General features: G+C 37.1%; 1 protein-coding gene across 1 annotated transcript in view; it reads left to right on the plus strand.

The window, feature by feature from the left end:
* The window catches only part of GABRA3 (gamma-aminobutyric acid type A receptor subunit alpha3), a 144,164-nt gene that overhangs the window by 73,121 nt on the left and 44,988 nt on the right, over positions 1 to 26,055 (plus strand). The window contains exon 5 of the mRNA XM_060086793.1: positions 15,813 to 15,895. Within this exon, the coding sequence (XP_059942776.1) occupies positions 15,813 to 15,895 (83 nt within the window). The remainder of the gene's footprint in view (positions 1 to 15,812; positions 15,896 to 26,055) is intronic.

The following is a 26,055-nucleotide window of genomic DNA, read 5'->3' on the forward strand; positions in this document are numbered from 1 at the left end:
GGAGAACGCACGGCGCGCCTCGGGCTGGTGCAACGTCACACCGACCTCTGCCGCTGCAGGCTCGCCCCGCACTCCGTGCCCCTCCCTCCCGCCCGGCCTGAGTGAGCCAGAGTCCCCGAAGAGGCTGCTCCTTTAACCCTGTCCTGTCTGAGCGAAGAACAGACGCCCTCCGGCGACCTACACGCAGAGGCGGGGCCAAATCCAAAGCTGAGACCCAGGAGCTGTGAGAACAAAGAAGAGAAAGGGAAACCTCTCCCAGCAGCCTCAGAAGCAGCGGATTAAAGCTCCACAATCAACTTGATGTACCCTGCATCTGTGGAATACATGAATAGACAACAAATCATCCCAAATTGAGGAGCCAGGAGTCAGTGCTGTGCCTCTGAGGTGGGAGAGCCAACTTCAGAACACTGGTCCACAAGAGACCTCCCAGCTCCACATAATATCAAACGGCGAAAATCTTCCAGAGATCTCCATCTCAACACCAGCACCCAGCTTCACTCAACGACCAGCAAGCTACAGTGCTGGACACCCTATGCCAAACAACTAGCAAGACAGGAACACAACACCACTCATTAGCAGAGAGGCTGCCTCAAATCATAAAAAGTCCGCAAACACCCCAAAACACACCACCAGACGTGGACCTGCCCACCAGAAAGACAAGATCCAGCCTCATCCACCAGAACACAGGCAGTAGTCCCCTCCACCAAGAAGCCTACACAACCCACTAAACCAACCTTAGCCACTGGGGACAGACACCAAAAACAACGGGAACTACGAACCTGCAGCCTGCAAAGAGGAGACCCCAAACACAGTAACATAAGCAAAATGAGAAGACAGAAAAACACACAGCAGGAGAAGGAGCAAGATAAAAACCCACCAGACCTAACAAATGAAGAGGTAATAGGCAGTCTATCTGAAAAAGAATTCAGAATAATGATGGTAAAGATGATCCAAAATCTTGGAAATAGAATAGACAAAATGCAAGAAACAGTTAACAAGGACCTAGAAGAACTAAAGACGAATCAAGCATCGATTAAAAACACAATAAATGAAATAAAAAATACTCTAGATGGGATCAATAGCAGAATAACTGAGGCAGAAGAACGGATAAGTGAGGTGGAAGATAAAATAGTGGAAATAACTGCTGCACAGCAAAATAAAGAAAAAAGAATGAAAAGAACAGAGGACAGTCTCAGAGACCTCTGGGACAACATTAAACGCACCAACATTCGAATTATAGGGGTTCCAGAAGAAGAAGAGAAAAAGAAAGGGACTGAGAAAATATTTGAAGAGATTATAGTTGAAAACTTCCCTAATATGGGAAAGGAAATAGTTAATCAAGTCCAGGAGGCACAGAGAGTCCCATACAGAATAAATCCAAGGAGAAATACACCAAGACACATATTAATCAAACTGTCAAAAATTAAACACAAAGAAATCATATTAAAAGCAGCAAGGCAAAAACAACAAATAACACACAAGGGAATCCCCATCAGGATAACAGCTGATCTCTCAGCAGAAACTCTACAAGCCAGAAGGGAGTGGCAGGACATAATTAAAGTGATGAAGGAGAGAAACCTGCAACCAAGATTACTCTACCCAGCAAGGATCTCATTCAGATTTGATGGAGAAATTAAAACGTTTACAGACAAGCAAAAGCTGAGAGAGTTCAGCACCACCAAACCAGCTTTACAACAAATGCTAAAGGAACTTCTCTAGGCAAGAAACACAACAGAAGGAAAAGAACTACAATAACGAACCCAAAACAATTAAGAAAATGGGAATAGGAACATACATATCAATAATTACCTTAAATGTAAATGGACTAAATGCTCCCACCAAAAGACACAGACTGGCTGAATGGATACAAAAACAAGACCCATATATATGCTGTCTACAAGAGACCCACTTCAGACCTAGAGATACATACAGACTGAAAGTAAGGGGATGGAAAAAGACATTCCATGCAAATGGAAACCAAAAGAAAGCTGGAGTAGCAATTCTCATATCAGACAAAATAGACTTTAAAATAAAGACTACTAGAAGAGACAAAGAAGGACACTACATAATGATCAAGGGATCGATCCAAGAAGAAGATATAACAATTGTAAATATTTATGCACCAAACATAGGAGCACCTCAATACATAAGGGAAATATTAACAGCCATAAAAGGAGAAATCGACAGTAACACAATCATAGTAGGGGACTTTAACACCCCACTTTCACCAATGGACAGATCATCCAAAATGAAAATAAATAAGGAAACACAAGCTTTAAATGATACATTAAACAAGATGGACTTAATTGATATTTATAGGACATTCCATCCAAAAACAACAGAATACACATTTTTCTCAAGTGCTCATGGAACATTCTCCAGGATAGATCATATCTTGGGTCACAAATCAAGCCTTGGTAAATTTAAGAAAATTGAAATTGTATCAAGTATCTTTTCCGACCACAATGCTATGAGACTAGATATCAATTACAGGAAAAGAGCTGTAAAACATACAAACACATGGAGGCTAAACAATACACTACTCAATAACGAAGTGATCACTGAAGAAATCAAAGAGGAAATTAAAAAATACCTAGAAACAAATGACAATCGAGACACGACGACCCAAAACCTATGGGATGCAGCAAAAGCAGTTTTAAGAGGGAAGTTTATGGCAATACAATCCCACCTTAAGAAACAGGAAATATCTCGAATAAACAACCTAACCCTGCACCTAAAGCAATTAGAGAAAGAAGAACAAAAACATCCCAAAGTTAGCAGAAGGAAAGAAATCATAAAAATCAGATCAGAAATAAACGAAAAAGAAATGAAGGAAACGATAGCAAAGATCAATAAAACTAAAAGCTGGTTCTTTGAGAAGATAAACAAAATTGATAAACCATTAGCCAGACTCATCAAGAAAAAAAGGGAGAAGACTCAAATCAATAGAATTAGAAATGAAAAAGGAGAAGTAACAACTGACACTGCAGAAATAAAAAAGATCATGAGAGATTACTATAAGCAACTCTATGCCAATAAAATGGACAACCTGGAAGAAATGGACAAATTCTTAGAAACGCACAACCTGCCAAGACTGAATCAGGAAGAAATAGAAAATATGAACAGACCAATCACAAGCACTGAAATTGAAACTGTGATTAAAAATCTTCCAACAAACAAAAGCCCAGGACCAGATGGCTTCACAGGCGAATTCTATCAAGCATTTAGAGAAGAGCTAACACCTATCCTTCTCAAACTCTTCCAAAATATAGCAGAGGGAGGAACACTCCCAAACTCATTCTACGAGGCCACCATCACCTTGATACCAAAACCAGACAAGGATGTCACAAAGAAAGAAAACTACAGGCCAATATCACTGATGAACATAGATGCAAAAATCCTCAACAAAATACTAGCAAACAGAATCCAACAGCACATTAAAAGGATCATACACCATGATCAAGTGGGGTTTATTCCAGGAATGCAAGGATTCTTCAATATACGCAAATCAATCAATGTGATACACCATATTAACAAGTTGAAGGAGAAAAACCATATGATCATCTCAATAGATGCAGAGAAAGCTTTTGACAAAATTCAACACCCATTTATGATAAAAACCCTGCAGAAAGTAGGCATAGAGGGAACTTTCCTCAACATAATAAAGGCCATATATGACAAACCCACAGCCAGCATCGTCCTCAATGGTGAAAAACTGAAACCATTTCCACTAAGATCAGGAACAAGACAAGGTTGCCCACTCTCACCACTCTTATTCAACATAGTTTTGGAAGTTTTAGCCACAGCAATCAGAGAAGAAAAGGAAATAAAAGGAATCCAAATGGGAAAAGAAGAAGTAAAGCTGTCACTGTTTGCAGATGACATGATACTATACATAGAGAATCCTAAAGATGCTACCAGAAAACTACTAGAGCTAATCAATGAATTTGGTAAAGTTGCAGGATACAAAATTAATGCACAGAAATCCCTGGCATTCCTATATACTAATGATGAAAAATCTGAAAGTGAAATCAAGGAAACACTCCCATTTACCATTGCAACAAAAAGAATAAAATATCTAGGAATAAACCTACCTAAGGAGACAAAAGACCTGTATGCAGAAAATTATAAGACACTGATGAAAGAAATTAAAGATGATACAAATAGATGGAGAGATGTACCATGTTCTTGGATTGGAAGAATCAACATTGTGAAAATGACTCTACTACCCAAAGCAATCTACAGATTCAATGCAATCCCTATCAAACTACCAATGGCATTTTTCACAGAACTAGAACAAAAAATTTCACAATTTGTATGGAAACACAAAAGACCCCGAATAGCCAAAGCAATCTTGAGAACGAAAAATGGAGCTGGAGGAATCAGGCTCCCTGACTTCAGACTATACTACAAAGCTACAGTAATCAAGACAGTATGGTACTGGCACAAAAACAGAAAGATAGATCAATGGAACAGGATAGAAAGCCCAGAGATAAACCCACGGACATATGGTCACCTTATCTTTGATAAAGGAGGCAGGAATGTACAGTGGAGAAAGGACAGTCTCTTCAATAAGTGGTGCTGGGAAAACTGGACAGGGACATGTAAAAGTATGAGATTAGATCACTCCCTAACACCATACACAAAAATAAGCTCAAAATGGATTAAAGACCTAAATGTAAGGCCAGACACTATCAAACTCCTAGAGGAAAACATAGGCAGAACACTCTATGACATAAATCACAGCAAGATCCTTTTTGACCCACCTCCTAGAGAAATGGAAATAAAGACAAAAATAAACACATGGGACCTAATGAAACTTAAAAGCTTTTGCACAGCAAAGGAAACCATAAACAAGACCAAAAGACAACCCTCAGAATGGGAGAAAATATTTGCAAATGAAGCAACTGACAAAGGATTAATCTCCAAAATTTATAAGCAGCTCATGCAGCTCAATAGCAAAAAAACAAACAACCCAATCCAAAAATGGGCAGAAGACCTAAATAGACATTTCTCCACAGAAGATATACAGACAGCCAACAAACACATGAAAGGATGCTCAACATCTTTACTCATTAGAGAAATGCAAATCAAAACTACAATGAGATATCATCTCACACCAGTCAGAATGGCCATCATCAAAAAATCTAGAAACAATAAATGCTGGAGAGGGTGTGGAAAAAAGGGAACACTCTTGCACTGCTGGTGGGAATGTGAATTGGTACAGCCACTATGGAGAACAGTATGGAGGTTCCTTAAAAAACTACAAATAGAACTACCATATGACCCAGCAATCCCACTACTGGGCATATACCCTGAGAAAAACATAATTCAAAAAGAGACATGTACCAAAATGTTCATAGCAGCCCTATTTACAATAGCCCGGAGATGGAAACAACCTAAGTGTCCATCATCGGATGAATGGATAAAGAAGATGTGGCACATATATACAATGGAATATTACTCAGCCATAAAAAGAAATGAAATTGAGCTATTTGTAATGAGGTGGATGGACCTAGAGTCTGTCATACAGAGTGAAGTAAGTCAGAAAGAGAAAGACAAATACTGTATGCTGACACATATATATGGAATTTAAGAAAAAAATGTCATCAAGAACATAGGGGTAAGACAGGAATAAAGACACAGACCTACTAGAGCATGGACTTGAGGATATGGGGAGGGGGAAGGGTAAGCTGTGACAAAGTGAAAGAGCGGCATGGACATATATACACTACCAAATGTAAGGTAGATAGCTAGTGGGAAGCAGCCGCATAGCACAGGGAGATCAGCTCGGTTCTTTGTGACCGCCTGGAGGGGTGGGATAGGGAGGGTGGGAGGGAGACGCAAAAGGGAGGGGATATGGGAACATATGTATATGTATAACTGATTAAATTTGTAAAATGAAAATAAATAAATAAATAAATAAAATAGAATTTGATAAGAAAAAAAAAAAAAAAAAAAAAAAAAAAAGAAGGTAGATTCTGCAGTAAGACTACTCCTGGTCCTTCCTCTGTAAAATGGGGTGAATCATAACACTACCTGCCTCATAATGTTGACTGAAAAACGCATGACCGAAAAGTTGTGAGTTATGTTTTATTTGAAGACATCACTGAGGACTATAGCCTGGAAATAACCTCTCAGACTGTTCTGAGGAACTATTCCAAAGAGGTAAGTGAGGAGCCAGGATATATAGCAGTTTTTGCTTTCAAAAAATCATGCAGTTGAACATCAATGTGATAAGCCATGTGAATTGCTTGACATATGTCCTGCCACATGTCCACTCTGTGGAGGTTTTTGTGTTAATATCCCCATTTTTATAATTACTAAACTGAAGTTTCAATAGAACAACAGTCACACCATTAATAACTGGCAGAGCTGGTACAGAATCTCAAGTCACTCTTATGTTAAAGCAAACTGTTTTTCCCTACTACATCCCACTACTTCCTCTAAGAAGGGAATGTAGGGGATACCAGTTTTAAGCATAATGAGTTTGAGGTGGACATGACAAGCTGCAGCTGGAAATGCAGGTCTGTCACCTAGAACTTTGACACAATGGGATTTTATAAAATTAAATACATTGCACAAAGTGTCCTCTATATATTAGGCCACACACTAATAGTGTCCTATGTTTAGGTAAAAATTAAACAAAGTAAGCACTCATTTCTCCATGTTTGCATCATGAAGAAGAAAGTGGTATTTTTTGACCAATTAAGAGAGACTTATTGTCATATTCAGACCTGCATGCCTTCCTTTATCCTTTGTCTGATTGGGTCAGTTTTGCTCATGTACTTGGGATGTTCCAAAGACAAATTATTTGAAAGATAAATTGTGCATGATACCTGAACTTGCCCCACCAACACACATGGAAATGTTAATAATAAAACTCCTCTCCTCTTGCTTTAGATGCAAATAGCTTGCATTTGAGTCTTCATTACAGAGACTGCCTCTGAAATGGCCAGGAACCAGGGAAGGCATTTGGGTCACATTGTTAGTTGTATAGGACTTAATGTAATCAAATCAATCAAGCATTGATAGCTTTGTTTCACACAGTCCTTTTTTGTAATGGCTTTTGCTCTAGGGGATTCCACATGTAGTTCCTTATTCATTAAGCTGGCAACTGACTTACAGAACCACACTTAGTGTGTTTCACCCTGATGAACAGAAGAGCATAGAAGAGATAGAGTGGCTCACTTTGGACTCTGAGAAAGCTTACAATGAGGTGAGAAGCAAGTAATATTACAAGTCTCAGTTAATCACAAATTATGCTGTGGACTCTGTGTGGTGATATCAACCCCTACCCTCCAAGAATTCACATCTTAGCAGGAAAGATAGGACACATAATTTACTGTACTATAAGGCATAATGGAAGTTTCACAAAAAGCCAACAATGAGGTGCTATAAGCTAAAAAGTGTAGGTTTCATTACAGCTTGGAGACATGGGCCCAGATGTGGGAAAGCATCACATGGGAACTAACATTTAAGGGAGGGAAGGAAAAATGTATTCCCAAGAGGTCTTCTCACATTTGTTTCATTTTTGCCAACTGCAAGAGGAAATCAGGGCCTTAAAATAACAAGAATTGCCTTTATTCTCAAAGGCAAGAAGCTGAACCTCAGGCAGATTGAGTCTGTTAAAAAGATCATTCTAACACAAGGGGGATTTACAGATCATCAGAAGGGTCCCTCTGGTTCCAAAGAATCTAACTGTTTTAGATGCTACTGTTTTCGAATGCAAGTTAGTGTTTCCAATGCCCAGTGAGGCCAAACAAATGGAAACATTGGGGTTTGGAGCAGAGAAAGCTTTATTGCAGGGCCATGCAAAGAGAAGAGGTAGATCATGCTCAAAAAACCCAAATTCCCCAATGGAGAAACAGGGGATTTGTACCTGGGAGGGCCCCACAGGGTCCTGCTCAGTTTCACTACCCCTAGACAGAGTATGTATGTTACAGTGAAATGAACTTTAGGAATTAGGAGCTCTAAGTGTGAATCCTAACTCTGGCCCAGATCAGCAGTGTAACCATGGACAAGGCATTTCTGTTTTCTGCACCTCAGTTTCTTCTTCTGGGAAATGGGGCTAAAAATACCTGCTCTGCCTATCTTGCAGAAATATTTATTAAATCAAGAAGCATTTACTGACTATATGCTATGTGCCAATCACCATACTATGCATCAGATTAGAATAATATGTAGAGACCCTTCTCTCAAGTTTCTCACACTTATGTGCAGAAGACAGACACATAAACAGATTGGATATACTGTGTTTCCATCAAGTAGAGCATTTATAGGGACATGAAAGTCATCTAACTTTTTGTTTTTTGATGTGGCACCCCAGGCAGGAGTGGCTCCATCTTGAGCCTAGAAAGTTATTTCAAGAGTGTTAAGCACTAAGCTACTTGTACAAAGTGCTCTGGGATTTCTGTGAGCTGGAGAACTCACTATGCCTATAGGGCACATACAAAGTTATCACAAAAGAGGTAATATTTGAGCACGGACTTGAATGGAATTTGTTCCACATATAAAGAGGAAAGGGCATTCCTGGCAGGACAAAAAAGAACCCAGCAATTCGTAGAAAGGCACAAAAGCATGAGAGCTTTGTTTGGCAAAATCACAAGTATTGACAGATGGCTGGAGAGTGGGGAGAAGTGTGAATATCAGAAAATGAGGATGGAGCAACACATCTGAGGTAATTGTTAAAACCTATATGTGCTCCATATAAGGGCTAAATGCAGTAGTGAAGCTCTGGTACTCCAATTAGGAAGCCCAAGGGCTTCCAGTGTACTGAAGCCTTTTGCCTATAGCTTGAGGATTTAATGGGAAACTTGCAGAAAACTGGGATTCTTTTTTTTTAGGTTTTATTGGAGTATACTTGATTTACAATGTTTTGTTAGTTTCAGGTATACAGCGAAGTGAATCAGTTATACATATACATATATCCACTCTTTTTTTTATGATTCTTTTCCCATATAGTCCATTACAGAGTACTGAGTAGAGTTCCCTGAGCTATACAGCAGGGTCTTAGTAGTTATCTATTTTATATATAGTAGTGTGTATATGTCAATCCCAATCTCCCCATTTATCCCCCTGCCTTATCCCTTGGTGACCATAAGTTTGTTTTCTACATTTGTGATTCTACTTCTGTTTTGTAAATAAGTTCATTTGTACCCCTTTTTTTTTAGATTCCACATATATGATATTTGTCTCTCTCATTATGACTTCACTCGGTATGACAATCTCTAGGTCCATCCATGTTGCTGTGAAGGGGACCGTCCTACACTGTTGGTGGGAATGTAAATTGGTGCAGCCACTGTGGAGAACAGTCTGGAGGTTCCTTAAAAAACTAAAAATAGAACTATCATATGACTCAGCAGTCCCACCCCTGGGCATATACCCAGAAGAAACCATAATTCAAAAAGACACATGCACCCCAATGTTCATTGCAGCACTATTTACAATAGCTAGGACATGGAAGTAACCTAAATGTCCATCAACAGAGGAATGGATAAAGAAAATGTGGTACATATATACAATGGAATATTACTCAGCCATACAAAGGAACAACGTTGTGCCATTAGCAGAGACGTGGATGGACCTAGAGACTGTTGTACAGAGTGAAGTAAGTCAGAAAGAGAAAAACAAATATTGTATAATATCACTATATATGGAATCTAGAAAAATCATGCAGATGAACTTATTAGCAAAGCAGAAATAGAGACACAGACGTAGAGAATAAACGTATGGACACCACAGTGGGGAGGTGGGGTGGGATGAATTGGGAGATTGGGATTGACGTATATACACTACCATGTGTAAAATAGATAACTAATGAGAACCTACTGTATAGCACAGGAAACTCTACTCAATACTCTGTGGTGACCTAAATGGGAAGGAAATCCAAAAGAAAAGTGGATATATGTATACGTATAGTGGATTCACTTTGCTGTACAGCAGAAACTAACACAACATAGTAAAGCAACTATACCCCAATACAAATTAATAAAAAGAAGATGTGGTACATATATACAATGGAATACTCAGCCATAAAAAAGAACAAAGTAATGCCATTTGCAGAAAACTGGGATTCTTATGACTACTATACTGCTTGGTTTGGGTGTTTAGTGGTGATATATTTCAAGTGACTCATCCTCTACTAATAATGGCTATTAATGATTTTACTATCTTTTCTATTTCAGCATTAATGTCAGATCCTGCCCTTTACTCCATGATAATAGAAATAGCCTGCCTGACACCTCAACCACTCCTGAAGAGTGTTTTTTTTAATTGAGGTATAATTGATGTACAATATTATATAGGTTTCAGGTGTACAAGTGATTCACAATTTTTAAAGGTTATACTCCACTTATAGTTATTATAAAATATTGGTTATATTCCCTGTGTTCTACAATATATTCTTGTAGCTTATTTATTTTAACATAGTGCATTGTACCTCTTAATCTGCAACCCCTATCTTTTCCCTTCCCCTTCTCTCTCCACACTGGTAACCACTAGTTTCCTCTTCGAACTCATCTTCTATTAATCTTCCCCCTTGGTCTCTCCACTATAGCCACAGTGGCATAGTTGCTATTTTTGGAACACATTGGTCACATTTCTACCTCAGGGCCTTTGCATTTTCTGCTCCCTCTACTTTGAATGTTCTTTCTCCAGGTGTCCATAAGGCTCACTCTCATTACCTTCAGGTTCATTGCTTAAATGTCACCTACTCTGTGAGGTATTCCCTGAACACGCTATTGAAAATTGCAATGCCTCGTCAATAGTTTTTAGTCACATCTTATTTTTTTTTCCTGAAACATATTGCCTTGTAACACATTATATAGTTTACTTATTTTACTTGTTTCTTTGTTGTCTTCCCTCAACTCAAACGTAAGCTTCAAGATGGTAACAACCTTGTTATGTTTGCTGATGTACTTATATTGCTTAGAATAATACCTGGCATATAGTACCTGATCAAAAATTATATTTGTTGGGCTTCCCTGGTGGCGCAGTGGTTGAGAGTCCACCTGCCGATGCAGGGGACATGGGTTCGTGCCCCGGTCCGGGAAGATCCCACATGCCGCAGAGCGGCTAGGCCTGTGAGCCATGGCTGCTGAGCCTGCGCATCTGGAGCCTGTGCTCTGCAATGGGAGAGGCCACAACAGTGAGAGGCCCACGTACCACACACACAAAAAAAAATTGTTGAGTGAAACAATTAGAAAACTTTTAGTCAGCTCTATCCCAGACTTGTTGGGTTATTTGAGAAATGTTCTTCCCTTCTGCTTTATCATTTGTCAAATATATGATGGGATAAAACTGGATGCTTTCTATGAGGGTCTTTCAGTTCTGAAATTCTAGGAAAGAGGCTAGATGACCACTAAGTATAGGTTGAGATATCGTGCTATTAAGGAATCATATTAAGATGCTATTTGCCTGTTGGTGCTTTGTGATGACCTAGAGGAGTGGGATAGGGAGGATGGGAGGGAGGCTCAAGAGGGAGGGGATATGGGGACACGTGTATGCATATGGCTGATCACTTTATTGTGCAACAGAAACTAACATGGTATTGTGAAGCAATTATACTCCAATACAGTTCTATTTTAAAAAATAAAAAAAAAGAAAGAAAGATGCTATTTGCCTGGAACCCTCGGAATACCTGAACCCTATTTGCCCGATTTATACCTCGCCTCTGCAAGGTCCCCACAGAAATACATGCTTTTAGGAAAGAAAAATCATTCGTTAGTTAATTGATTCAGTAGATATGTATTGAACACCTACAGTGTGCTAGGTACTGTGCTATGCTCCTGGCACACATCAAAGACAAAAATCCAATTTAAAAAAATCCATAGCTTTACAGTAAGGAGAAAAAAATGATGATAAATAGAAAAAATTAATTACATGGCATGTTATAAGTTAGGTACTATGGGAAAAGAAAGAGCATGGTAAAGTTTACTAACCACAGTATTGATAGTAAACTGAATGGAGGTCGGGGTAGACCTCATTTACAAGATAATAAGAAAAAAAAACAAGATAGTTAAGCAAAGACTTGAAAGAGGTAGGAAAGCATACCAAGTGCAAAGGTTATGATGTAAGAGAGACTGGCATGTTGAAAGAGCAGCAAGGAAGCCAGAGTGGCTGGAACAGAGTGAGCAAGGGAGGGCATAGTAGAAGATAAGCCAGAGAGGAACAGAAGATAAGATCATGTAAGACCCTGTAAGCCATAGCAAGGACTTTGGCTTTTACTCTGTATAAGATGAGGAAATACTAGACGGCTATTGTGTAGAGAATATATTGGGTTGGCCAAAAAGTTTGTTCAGGTTTTTTGTAAGATGTTATGGAAAAACACGAACGAACTTTTTGGCCAACCCAATACTATAAGGGGAAAGGGTAAAAGTAGAGATACAAGTTAGGGTGCTATGGAAGTAATAAAACTTTAACTTATTACTGTGGTGGAATAAAAACCAGCTGTTGAGAAGCAAAGGGTGGGGTGACAAGGGAGCCAGGGTGCTTCAAAACATAGTGAACAGTGAAATGAGGGCAATACCTGAGGAGGGTGTGGGTATGTGTGTGCATGCATGAAGGGCTAAAAAGTACCTCCTTCCCATTTGTGTCTTTCATCCCCAAAGAAGGGGATTTCCTATATTGCCTTTTACTTCTGGTCTTTGCATAGGAATCAAAACAGGTTAAAACCTGGCTGGGACTGAGGTCCTATGATCTGATTATCACATTTTGAGGGGTCTTGGACCTTCTTTGAAAAGCTAACTGAAGACTACTTACTGTACAGTAGATCTCTAAGACTCCTTCATCTTGTATAAGTGAAACGTATTACCCTTTCACTAATACCTCCACTTTCACTCCAGTTCCTGGCAACCACCATTCTATTCTCTGCTTTATAAGTTTGACTATTTTAGATTCCACATATAAGTGAAATCCTACAGTATTTGACTTTGTCTGGCTTATTTCACTTAGCATAATGTCCTCCAAGTTAATCAATGTTGTTGCAAATGGTAGGATTTCCTTCTTTTTTAAGGCTGGATAATACTACACTGTATGTATATACATGTTCTTATCCATTCATCAGTTGATGGACACCTAGTTTGCTTACATGTCTTTGCTATTGTGAATAATTTTGCAATAAACATGGGAGTGCAGACATCTCTTTGAGATCCTGATTTCAATTTCTTTGGATATATATACCCAGAAGTAGGATTGCTGGATCCTATGGTAGTTCTATTTTTAATTTTTAGGAGCCTCCATGCTATTTTCCATAAGAGCTGCACCAATTTATATTCTCACCAAGAGTGCACTAGGGTTCCCTTTTCTCCATATCCTCGCCAACACTTGTTATCTCTTATCTTTTTTGATAATAGCCATTCTAACAGATGTGAGGTGATACCTCATTATGGTTTTGATCTGCATTTCCCTGATGAGTAGTGATGTTGAGCACATTTTCCTACCTGTGGCCATTTGTATGTCTTCTTTGGAGTAATGTCCATTCCAGCTAATTAAAAATACTGTGTTGAATACTTAAAACTTACTAAGTGGGCAGATTTTATGTTAAGTGTTTTTGTCACAAAAATCATAATAATTTAATAACAATAAAATAAAAGAAGGTGGAAGGAAAGTTTTGAAGGGGATGGATCTGTTTATGGCATAGATTGTGGTGATGAGTCTATTAGCCTGAGTGTAGTCAGGATGCTTTCTGCTGCAGAAAAAGCTTGAAGGGTCTTGAAAGTTGTAACAAGGAGGAGGGAAGGCAAGAAGAGAAGACAGTATGATGCAGTTGTTCAGAGAGCATTAGGATGCATTTAAGAACCAAGGAAAAGAGCATAGCATAATTTGGCTTGTGAAGTACCCCACCCCAACCAACATCTGCTTTCTCATCGCTGCTGTATGCTTAGGTGGGATGGGCAAGAAGAGGATGGGAAGGAAGATAGGAAAGTTATTATAAATCAGTTCTGCTCCTAAGCAGAAATCAATACCTTTTGCACCTTGCTTTGATTATCTATTTGTTATGGTTTTATTTGCTATGTCCCTAGGACAGCTGGGTAGACATAAAGTAATTTCCCCTTGGCATTACTCATAAGACGCAGTATCTTGGAAATACTAATATAAGTGGAGAGAAGGAACACAATTTTCTTTATTAAACCCTCATGAAATCTTTTAATTATCCAACAGGAGCAAACTTCTCAGTGAAAGACATTTCTCTTATATCAGATTCTTTGAGTCATGAAACCCCCTATTTATGCCTTAAGAATAAAGGGTAGATTGGTAGGGTATTGCAGGTGACTTGGGAATGGAGCTTTTGTCCAAGACACATGGGAATTTTTATAAATATCCAAGGGATTAGTTAGAGCTGCAAAGACACTTGCCATCTACTTCTCACCTGTTACTACTTAGATAAGGAAATGGAAAATAAGATATGGGTAAATATTTGCTGAAGGGCACACACTTGGTTTCTGCCTTCCAGCCTAGGGTTCTTGCTAATAAACACCTGAGCATGTTTGCTTTAGTCAGCCTGCTTTGAGCAATATCTACTACTGCTACTCTGATCATTTATGAGGTGTCACACATTTATCATGTTTAAGAATTAGCCAGGATTGGAGATTCTTGCCAGTTGTCCACCTAAAGCTCCAAGAGGATAGCAGAGATTGAATCCAATATAACCAGGAGGTATACAGGTTAGCTAGAAATAGCTCATCAGAGTTAAGTGTCAAATAATTCAGAATTTTTGCTGTGTGAGTCCCATTTACACATAGCAGGCTACTTTCTAGGCCAAAGAAAGTTGAGGCTCAAAAATATCTGCAGGAAAACAGAGGGGAAACTTTGGAATAGATTATTTAGACAGACTGATGCAGAAGAATGAGTATGTGGGCATGGCAAGTCGTACCCTATCCAGATTTCCACTGAGGGATCCATGAACAGTCTCTCCAACATGTTGTCCCTATTAAGAGAAAATGAGCTCTTCAGACTTGACCTCTGAGGTTTTTGATGCCCTCCATAAACTTTGTAATTTTTTTCTGGCCAGCTACTGTGTGTGTGTGTGTACATGTACAAGTGTGTGTATGTATTCTTGAAGAACCATCTTCTTAAACAAAGCTATAGCAGTTGCTGTAAGCAGCAGCGCCATCTTTTATGCTTGTTTATTATCAGGTTAAAGATATTCTTTCTAGGGACTTCTCTGGTGGTGCAGTGGTTAAGACTCCACGCTCCCAATGCAGGGGGCCCGGGTTTGATCCCTAGTCAGGGAACTAGATCCCACATGCATACTGCAACTAAGAGTTCACATGCCACAAGTAAGGAGCCCACGAACTGAAACTAAGGAGCCCACCTACTGCAACTAAGATCCGGGGCAACCAAATAAATAAATATAAAAAGAAAGATATTCTTTCTATACATTTCTCCTCTCCAGTGCAGTCTCTAAATTGTTTAACTCACATGATAGCCTGCTGAGGAGAATTATTTCAGAAATAATTAAACTGCTCTCAGGAGTGAATGAGTCAGTACCTGGTGTTTCCAGACTTCTCAGGTGGTGAAGTAGCTAAGGGAGCTCAGTTAGGATACACAAATGATATGTGTTTTCCTAAAGGTGGTAAGGTGGGATTTATATGTGATCTAAAAATCTAATATTGAATGCTACTTTGAGATGCTATCTAGTTCATTTAATCCATCCCTTGTGTTCATAAAGTCTTGGATCACAGTGAACCTAAACAAATAAAATCCCATTATTCTTAGCAGCACTCCATTGCTGGTGAACGAGAACTCAGCTCCATGTTTAATACCATTCATTTTAGCTTGATGTCATGTTCTGCTGTTCTTCCTTTTAGGTTAACCATTCATGCCGAGTGTCCCATGCATTTGGAAGATTTTCCTATGGATGTGCATGCCTGCCCACTGAAGTTTGGCAGCTGTATGTATTTTCTCACTTTCTGTTTGCCTGATCTTTTTCCAAAAGAAACAGAATATTTCCTACTCTGTCCCTTAGTAGTTTCAAAAGCTGAGACCTTTAATTCAGGCTGGTATGTGAGTGAGGAAGGGGAGTGGGGTGGAGTAGTACTAACTGATCAGGAGGAGATTTAACCTTTAACAGTTTTCCTTCTAGACAGGAAACCTTATTTCACCATTTTAGACTAATTTGTCTTTCATTATATTGAAACATTAACATCTGTTTCCTAAATTATCCAGAAGACAAACCAAGATAGAACTAATATAAAGTACAATAGTAGCTTCCTGAAGGCAAGATCCCTCAAACAGAATGTGTTTGTATTTTTGAAATGCCTAGTCTACCTGCATCCTCATATACTGTAGTTCTATCTAATTCCCTACAGTAAATGGTAGACGGGAAGAGATTCTAGAAATTTCCTCATTTTTAGAGAGTACTGCCTTTGCCAGTAGCTGTAAATCTGGCAGAGAAATGAATAGATACATAGCCTATTTTCAAATGAATTAGAAAAATCAAAATTGAATAGAATTAGAGTGAGTTTCTGACTAAGAATTTCAGAGTGAGTTTCATTTGGGAGTCATCAGAGCAATATATCAAGGTCTGTGTTGATCATCTCTAAATTAGATTTATCTCTGTATTTTGAAGTAGAAAGTGCATTTGAAAAGACCCAAATAATTGTGTGTGACATACTTTTTCAATCATTGTCAAATATTTACAGATTGTCTCCCATGGGCCAGGCTCTATTCTAGGAGCTTGGAATGTATCCATGAATAAAACAAAGACCTGCCCGTATGGAGCTTACACTGTAGAGGACAGAGTGATGGCAAAAGAGAAAACAAACACTAGATGAAAAAGTAAAGTATAAAGTATGTTGTAAAATGAGAAGCACCATGAGAAGACATAAAAGTACTACAGAATAAGGTGGGGTCAGTCATATCTAGGTGGAAGATGAGCATTGCCATTGAAATTTAAAATAGAGTAATCAGCATAGGCCTCTTTGAAAAAGTGATATTTGGGCAGAAATTTTGAGGAGGTAAAAGGTTTAACAAGGCAGATATTTGAGGAAATAATACTCTAGTTAGAGGGAACAGCCAGGGAGTCAGAAAAGTATATCAGATACGAGATCAAAGAGGGGATCATGTCATCTAAGTATTGAAGAACACTAAAAGGCTTTGAATTTTATTCTGAGGAAAATGGGGAGTGATTGGAATATTTTGAAGAAAATAATTATGTTATCTGATTTATGGTTTTTAAAGAATCATTATGGATACTCTGTTAAAAATATAAGTATGAGAAAGATAGAAGCAGGGAGTCCAATTAAGAGGTTATTGCAGTATTTCAGATTAGAGATGATAATGGCTCAGCTAAGAGTGATAGTGGCATAAGTGGTAAGAAGTAATTTGATTCTGGATATATTGTGAAGGACAATCCCAGAGGATCCTCCAACGAATTAGTTGTGGAATATTAGAAAAAGAGAGAACTCAAGGGTGACTTGTAGATTTCTGTCCTAATGGATTTACTATCAAATTAGATGAGTATTACTTCCATTCTGGGTAGGATAGAGTTGTTTGTGGATAAACAATGCTCCCCTCATGAACAATTAGGAGACCCAGAACTGTTGAGCAATAAGGATTGAAGAGACTAAAATTCTGGAGAAAGGGTGGAACCTCTCACAGCTGAATCTGTGACCTGTAACTTCTTCATTCTTGGTGGTACTTGCCATTTCTGGCCATGGATTGCAACTTGGAATTCAAGTTTGGCCTTGGGCATAGGGCTGCTGCTGGATGATACTTTTTTAAAGTAATAATTCTGATGGTCACACAACACTAAAGTGATAAAAGTAGAGATCTAAGAGATCTCAGCCTCTTGACTGATACCCCTCTCAATACAATTGCTGAATTTTGAATTTGCACAAAATATAATAACTAATATGAAAACCTTTGGAAAGTAGAGCTGGCTTTCCTACAGTCTCCCAATGCTATAAAAAAGATGACATGCTAGGCTATCCATTTAAAACCCTGGAGAAGCTATGTCCTAAATATAAGAGAATATCAGAGACAGACTAAGTTTAACCAAAACCATAACACAGCTCAGTGCCTTATGGGATTAAGGTGATAATTATCCCACACTATCTGCCTAACAAATGAAAGAATGAAGTCTCTCTGGTGGAAGTCAACATCATCTGAAAACTCTATATTTTTATTACACAATGTCTGGAATTCAATAAAAAATCATTAGGCATACCAATAGGCAGGATCATGTGATCTAAAACCAAGATCCAAAACCAAAACCAGAATATGAAAACAGACCTACAGGTGATTCAGATATCAGGTTGTGGATAAGGACTTTTAAAAACTATGGTTAATATGTTCAAGAAAAAATGGAAAAGATGAATAAAATAGATAGGGAATTTCAACAGAAAATTGGAATCTATAAAGGAGAATAAATTAGAAATTAGTTATGGAAAAGTACAATATCAAAAATTCAGAATTCAAATGGTGGATTTAATAAGTAGAAGACAGGATTAGAGATCTTAAAAATAGTTAGATAGAAAATGGCAAAACTGAAATACAGAGAGACAAAAATACAGAAAAGAGTAAATAAATATGTGGGACACAGTAAAATATATTGTCATGTGTAATTTTGTAGAAGAAAAACAGGAAGAGAAATGAGCAAAAGCAATCATTAAGTGGCTAAAGGCCAGTCATTCTTAAAACTGATGAAAGTTATCAATCCAAAGATTCAAGAAATTGGTAAACACCAAGCAGGATAAATACAAAGAAAACAACACTGAATCTAAAGTTTAAATAGAAATATAAAAGTGCCAAAAATAGCTAAGACAATCTTGAAAAAGACAAAGCTGGAGAGTTTACAATCAGAGTTTACAATCAAATCAAATCCAATACCAGATAAGACTTATTTTAAAGTGTTAAAGCTTTGGTATACTTTAAAGCAATATGTATTATTGTTGCAAAGATAGAAAAATAGACTAATGGGGCATAACAGAAAGTACACACACACACACACACACACACACACACACAGAGGTGGGGGGGCTTTATCTCTCTCATACACAAAAATTAATTCCAGATGGGTTACAAATCTAAATGTGAAAAGGTGAAAGGTTAAACAATAAAGCTTTTAGAAGAAAACATAAGAGAATACCTTTATGATATTAGAAGAGATATAAATTACTTAAACAGGACATAGAATAGCACTAACCACAAAGGTAAAAGAGGATGACTTGGAATATGTTAAAAATTGAGAAATTCTCTTTTTCAAAAGATAATGGTGAAAAGGCAAGCCATAGAGTGGGAGAAAATATTTGCGTTGCATGCACATGACAAATTACTCAAATCCATAATTATTGATATCCCCTACAAGTCTATAAGTAGTAGTCAGAAACCTCAATAGAAAAAAAAAGGCCCAAGTGTTGAACAGTCACCTTATAAAACAGGGTTTTCCAAGCACCCACATAAAGTGATCAATTACATTAGTCAGCAGGGAAATGCAAATTACAGTCCAGAGAATATTACTCCACACCCACTAGAATAACTAAAGTGCATTGCTGATAGGAATGTAAATTTGTACAAAGCTTTTGGGAAGTTGTTTGGTGGTATCTACTAGTGCTGGACATACATGTATCATATAGCCTAACATCTCTAGTCCTGAGTATATTTCCAAACATAAATCAGTACTTATGTCTACCAAAGGCATATAATGAATGTTCATAGCAGAGCTAATTTTAGTAGACTTGATACTACCCTAATCTCCATCAAAATGGATTAAAAATCTGTGACAAAGAAATTAACACAACATTGTAAATCAACTATACTTCAATAAAAATATCTGTGACATATTCATACAATGGAATACTATACAAGAATGACAAGCATATTATACTCAACAACTCAATCTGGATGAGGTCACAGGTTTAATGCTGAGTGAAAGCCAGACACATCTATGTATATAGTGTATGATTCCATTTATGTCATATATAAAAATAGGCAAAACTAATATGTGGTGTTAGAAGTCTTTAATATTTCATCCATCATTGCTATTGGTAGTATTTCCAAATTTCTATCATATTAAACTGTGGAAATCAGGAATAAGAGTTGGAATTCCCAAGAATTTCATAAATTAAATGTTATTCATAAAACACTTCAGACTTTCATGCTCTTTGCTCATTATTATGGATATACAACTTTTTAAAATAAGAAATAACAAGTTTAGAAGTATTAGCAAATGCCAGTAACATTACTATAGAAGATACTCAAATACTGGAAAACACCAGCAAATCTTATTGGGTAGTATTTGAATTAAAACATTTGGATCTCTTAGCAAGGTAACAGAACTATACAAAATCAAATGTCAAAATTGCCAGTTTAAGGGTTTATTTTGCTTCTCAAGCTTGTTATATCTTGAAAGGACACTCATATATCAAAAGATATACTATGCATATAGACTTAATATATAATTTGCAAGAATGACTTGCTATTAGCAGCATACAGGGCTACAAAGATACACTTATAATAAGCAAAATCAACGGATCCAATCAACATGTACTCCTGTGTTGATATTTAGAATTTCAATACTTTTGACTCAGTGTGCCAGCATTTCCTGTTCCTGCTTTTCACTTGACATTAGTAGATTTCTTTAAGCCAGTAATGTTTCTGTGTCTATTGTTAAGCTTTAATTCTTATAGTAGAATTATAATACATTTTCCATTTTGCTGATTTCTCAACTATTTTTCTCAGTATTTGAAATTCAGAAAAAAATATGTAAATTTCCCAACAAATGCCAGGAAGGAATTTACACATAGAAACGATAGTCAGGATAATGGTTACACCTGATGGGGGTCATGCTTGATAAGGGACACAACTAGTGCTTCTGGGTGCTGATTATATGGAATGTAAGTCTGGGGTTCAGAAAAGATATCTGGACTAGAGATTTAATTCAGGTTTCATCCATATAGATGATACTTAAGCCATAAAGCTGGAGAAGTCATCTACAACATTTAGAGGCTAAAGAGAAGAGAATAACTCAGTAGATGTGAAGGATAGGATAGCTGAAGCATGAGGAAACTTCAGGGAACATATTGTCCAGGAAACCAAATAAAGTATATTAAGAAGGAGAGAGTGGTTTAAATTCTTAAGTGGGCAGTTAAAGTTAACCTTAAAATCTCTAATAAGGAAACAATTCTGGAGTGGTGAAGTGAGAACTTCTGAAAATCCACTCTTCCATAAAGGCAACAAGAACATTTTCAAAAATTGACAAAATAAACTTTCTCTCCAAACTCTAACCAAAGGCTCACAAAAATCTGAGGATTGTTAGTCAAGAAAAATGGCTGATTCTCAGTAAGGCCAGAGAACTCTGTTCCCATCCTCTTTACCCCCACTCTGTAGAAGCCTGGAAGATTTTATAATGACAAAATGGTCAATCCATCAGGAATATATAACAATTATAAAGATATATGCACCTAATCATAGAACCCCAAAATACATGGAGCAAAACTGACAAGAATTGAAAGGAGAAATAGACAATTCAGCAATAAAAACTGAATATTTTAATATTCCACTTCCAATAGAACAACTAGACAGAACATCAACATAGAAATAGAAGACTTGAACACACTATAAACCAACTAGATCTAGTAAACATTTATATTGTGCTCTACCAAACAATATCAGAACACACATTATTCTCAAGTGCACATGGAACATTTTCTGTGGTAGACTATATGTTAGGCCATAAAACAAGATGCAATCAGTTTAAAAGTATTGGAACCATACAAAGTGTGTTATCTAACCTCAATTGAATGAAATTAGAAATCAATAACAGAAGGGAATTTGGGAAATTCACAAATATGTTGAAATTAAATAACACACTCCTAAATAAACAGTGGCTCAAAGAAGAAATCACAAGGGAAATTAGAAAATATTTTGAAATTGGTGAAAATTATGCACAATGTAAAAACAGCCTAAAGCAGTGTTCAGAGGGAAATTTATAACTGTAAAGCCTGTATTAAAAAGAAGAACCTGACCTTCCACCTTAAGAAACTAGAAAGAGAAGAGCGAACTAAACCCAAAAGAAGCAGAAGGAAGAAAATAATAAATATTAGAGTGAAATTAAATAGAAAATAGAAAAACATTAAAGAAAATTAAATAATCTAAAAGTTGGTTCTTTGAAAAGATCAGTAAAATTGATGAACCTTTAGCTAGACTGACCAAGGGGTGTGGGGAACACAAAACACACACACACACACACACACAAAACAAGAGAATAATCATATTACTAAAATCATGAAAGAGGGGACATACTACTGACTTTACAGAAATGAATAGGATTATACAGGAAAACTATGAGCTGCAAATTATAGGTCAACAAATTATATAGCCTAGATGAAATGGAAAAATTACTAGTAACACACAATCTACTGAAACTGACTGAGGAAAAAAATAGAAATTTTTATTGGACCTATAACAGGAGACTTAATTAGTAATTTTATAACTTCCCACAAGGAAAAACCCAGGTCCAGATGGTTTCACCATTGATTTTACCAGACAGTTAAAGAAGAATGAATATTAAGTCTTCACAAAGTCTTGTAAAATACAGAAGAGGAGGTGACATTCAGTCAGGTCAGTATCACTATGCTACCAAAACCAAAGATCACAAGAAAAGAAAAGCAAAGACAAATATTCTTTATGAATATAAACACAAAGATCTTCAACAAAATAGTAGCAAACCAAATTTTTAAAAGTTATAAATGGATTATCCACTATCTTTAAGTGGGATATATCCCAGGAATATAAAGTTGGCTTAACATCCAAAAATCAATCAATGTAATACACCGTATCAGTAGAATAAAGGACAAAAACCACTTGATCATTTCGATAAATGCATAAACACATATAATTCATGCCAGAAATCCAAATTTGTCCTGACTTGCCAGTAACTAGTACCTATAACTTACCCTGTAACTTTGGATATTTTAAAATCCTAAGTATTTGAATTAGTTATAAACGTATACAGTGTTTGTTTCCATTTTGTTTTATATGTATGCCATCCTTAGGCTGTAGTTGTTATGTTCATCAGAACGCTTGTATTTTTACTGAATATGCCCAAACCAAACTGATTATATTTGTTTCTCTAAAACCTTCTTTTGTGTTCCCTGCCTTGGCTTAGATCCTGTATTCAGGTTGTTGTTTATCTCTTCAACCTCATCTCGTATCTCTTTGCCCTTTACATCAGCCTTCTGCAAGTTCCTAGAACTGCAAGATGTTTCCCACTTAGAAGACTTCGCACTTAGAAGACTTTGCACTTTCTGGTTTTTGTGGTTGTTTGTTTGTTTGTGGCCTGAAATATTCTCCAGCAAGCTCTGGCTTTTGCTTATTTTCCATTTTCCTGCTTAAAACCACCCCCTCAAAGGGGTTTTCTGTGATCACGGTATCTAACAAAACCCCTCCCCACTTCATAAACTCTGTTTTATTTTTTATAGCACTTATCACTGTATGATATTACCTTTATTTATTTACTTATATATTTTCTGTCTTTTTCCACTAGACTATAAGCTCAATGAAAGGATGGGACCTCAGATGTCTTATGATCTCTGTACATTAACTATCTAATATAATGTCAGTATTTGTTGAATGAGTGACTGACTTAATCAAGCAAGCTAGCAATCATTCTCTGACAGTATGAGTTCAAAGGGAATGCCTTCTCATTGGTGTTATCATGGCAGGATTGATTTTTTTACTTCCCATATTCCTGGGGCTGGCACATACCAAGGCTCGAGTAACAGAAGGAGGCATTTGGCAAAGCAACTAAAGGCAAAGAGATGCTAGTGCCATCATAGCCAATACAATATATGTTGAGGGGGCCATTCTGGGAATGCTGTAGTTCTGATTGTCTGATAGATATCTTTTCTGCAGTATCCATTTCCCAAGCCACTCTACCCCTGCTCCTCCATGAAAAAAAAATGAAACTGAGGAGAAGGGATAGGACTCTATGTGAGGGAATTTGAGGGCTTACAGGAGCCCAAAGTTCAGGGAGGAAGGAGAGAAGAAAGAGAAGGCCTAAAGGGGAAGAGTTCTGTTCCCCAGTGGGTGAATGAATTCCATCATTAGCCAAGTACTTGCAAAAGTTACAAACTCTGTGTCATCTAGAATCCTTCTTTAGACTTCCTCCTTTTCTTTCTTAACCATCATGAAAAGCCACCAGTTATATTCTGCCACTGAGATCTCCTCCCTATTCCACTTAATTCATCCCACTGTCTAATACTCTATATTGTGTCCTAAATGTCATTCACACCAAACATTGTGATGGCTTTTTAACTTCTGTCTTGGCTTTAGTTTCACTCTTTCTAACCAGGCATCCATACTGCAGGTTGAGCAATCTTTCCAAATTATACGTCTGGCCATATCATCTCTCTATTTCAGGCATGTCCACAAGAACTTACAGCCTATGGACTAAAACCCTTATTTCATTTTTAAAAATTTAAGTATAGTTAATTTAAAATATTATATTAGTTTCAGGTGTACAACATAGTGATTCAATATTTTAATACATTATACTTCATTTAAAGTTATTATAAATTATTGGCTATATTCCTTGTGCTGTACAGTATATCCCTGTATTTTACTTATTTTATACATAATATAGTTTGTGTCTCTTAATCACCTACCCCTATCTTGCCCTCCCCCAAGTCCCCTTCCCACTGGTAAGAACTAGTTTGTTATCTATATCTGGGAGTCTGTTTCTGTTTTCTTATATTAATTAGTTTGTTGTAATTTTTAGATTCTGTATATAAGTGATAACATACAGTATATGTCTTTCCTTATCTGACTTATTTCACTGAGCGTAATACCCTTCAAGTCCATCCATGTTGCTGTTGCAAATATCAAAATTTCATTCTTTTTTATAGTTGAGTATAGTTGAGTATTTTACCCCTCCACACACACACACACAAACACACACAATATATTGTCTTTATCCATTCATCTGTTGATGGACACTTAGCTTGCTTCCATATCTTGGCTATTGCAAATAATGCTGCTTTGAACCTTGGGATGCAGATAATCTTTGCAAATTAATATTTTCATTTTCTGCATATATATACCCAGGAGTAGAATTCCTGGATCGTATGGTAGTTCTATTTTTAGGTTTTCAAATAACCTCCATACTGTTTTCCACAGTGGCTGCACCAACTTACATTCCCACTAACATTGTACTAGTGTACTAGGTTTCCCTTTTCTCCATATCCTTGCCAAGTTTGTTATTTGTGGCCTTTTTGATGACAGCCATTATAATACATGTGAGGTGATATCTCATTGTGGTTTTGATTTGCATTTCCATGATGGTTAGGAATATTGAGCATCTTTTCATGTGACTGTTGACCATCTGTATGTCTTTGGGAAAATGTCTACTCAGGTCTTCTCCCTCTTTTTTAATAAAGTTTTTTGGATTGTTTTTGATATTGAGTTATATGAACTGTTTATATATTTTGGATATTAACCCCTTATTGGATGTATCATTTGCAAATATTTTCTCCCATTCAGTAGGTTGTCTTTTTGTTTTGTTGATGGTTTCCTTTGCTACACAAAAGCTTTTAAGTTTAGTTAGGTCCCATTTTTTTTTTACTTATCCTTTTGTTTCCTTTGCTTAAAGGGACAATCCAAAAATATACTGCTAACACTTATGTCAAAGAGTGCTCTGCCTATGTTTTCTTCTAGGAATTTTATGGTTTCTGGTCTTACATTTAGGTCTTTAATCCATTTTGAGTTTATTTTTGTATATGGTATGAGGGAGTGTTCGAATTTCATTCTTTGACATGTAGGTAGCTGTTTTCCCAGCAACATTTATTGAAGAGGCTGTCTTTTCTCCATTATGTATTCTTGCCTCCTTTGTCATAGTTTAATTGGGCTTAAGTACGTGGGTTTATTTCTGGGCTTTCTATCCTGTTCTATTGATCTATATTTCTGTTTTTGTGCCAGTATCATACTGTTTTGATTACTGTAGCTTTGTAATACAGTCTGAAGCCAGGGATCATGACTTCAAGCTTTGTTCTTTTTTCTCAAGATTGCTTTGGCTTTTGGGGGTCTTTTGCGCTCCCATACAAATTTTAGGAT

This window comes from Mesoplodon densirostris, chromosome X (genome assembly GCF_025265405.1).
Source record: "Mesoplodon densirostris isolate mMesDen1 chromosome X, mMesDen1 primary haplotype, whole genome shotgun sequence".
Taxonomy (NCBI): domain Eukaryota; kingdom Metazoa; phylum Chordata; class Mammalia; order Artiodactyla; family Ziphiidae; genus Mesoplodon; species Mesoplodon densirostris.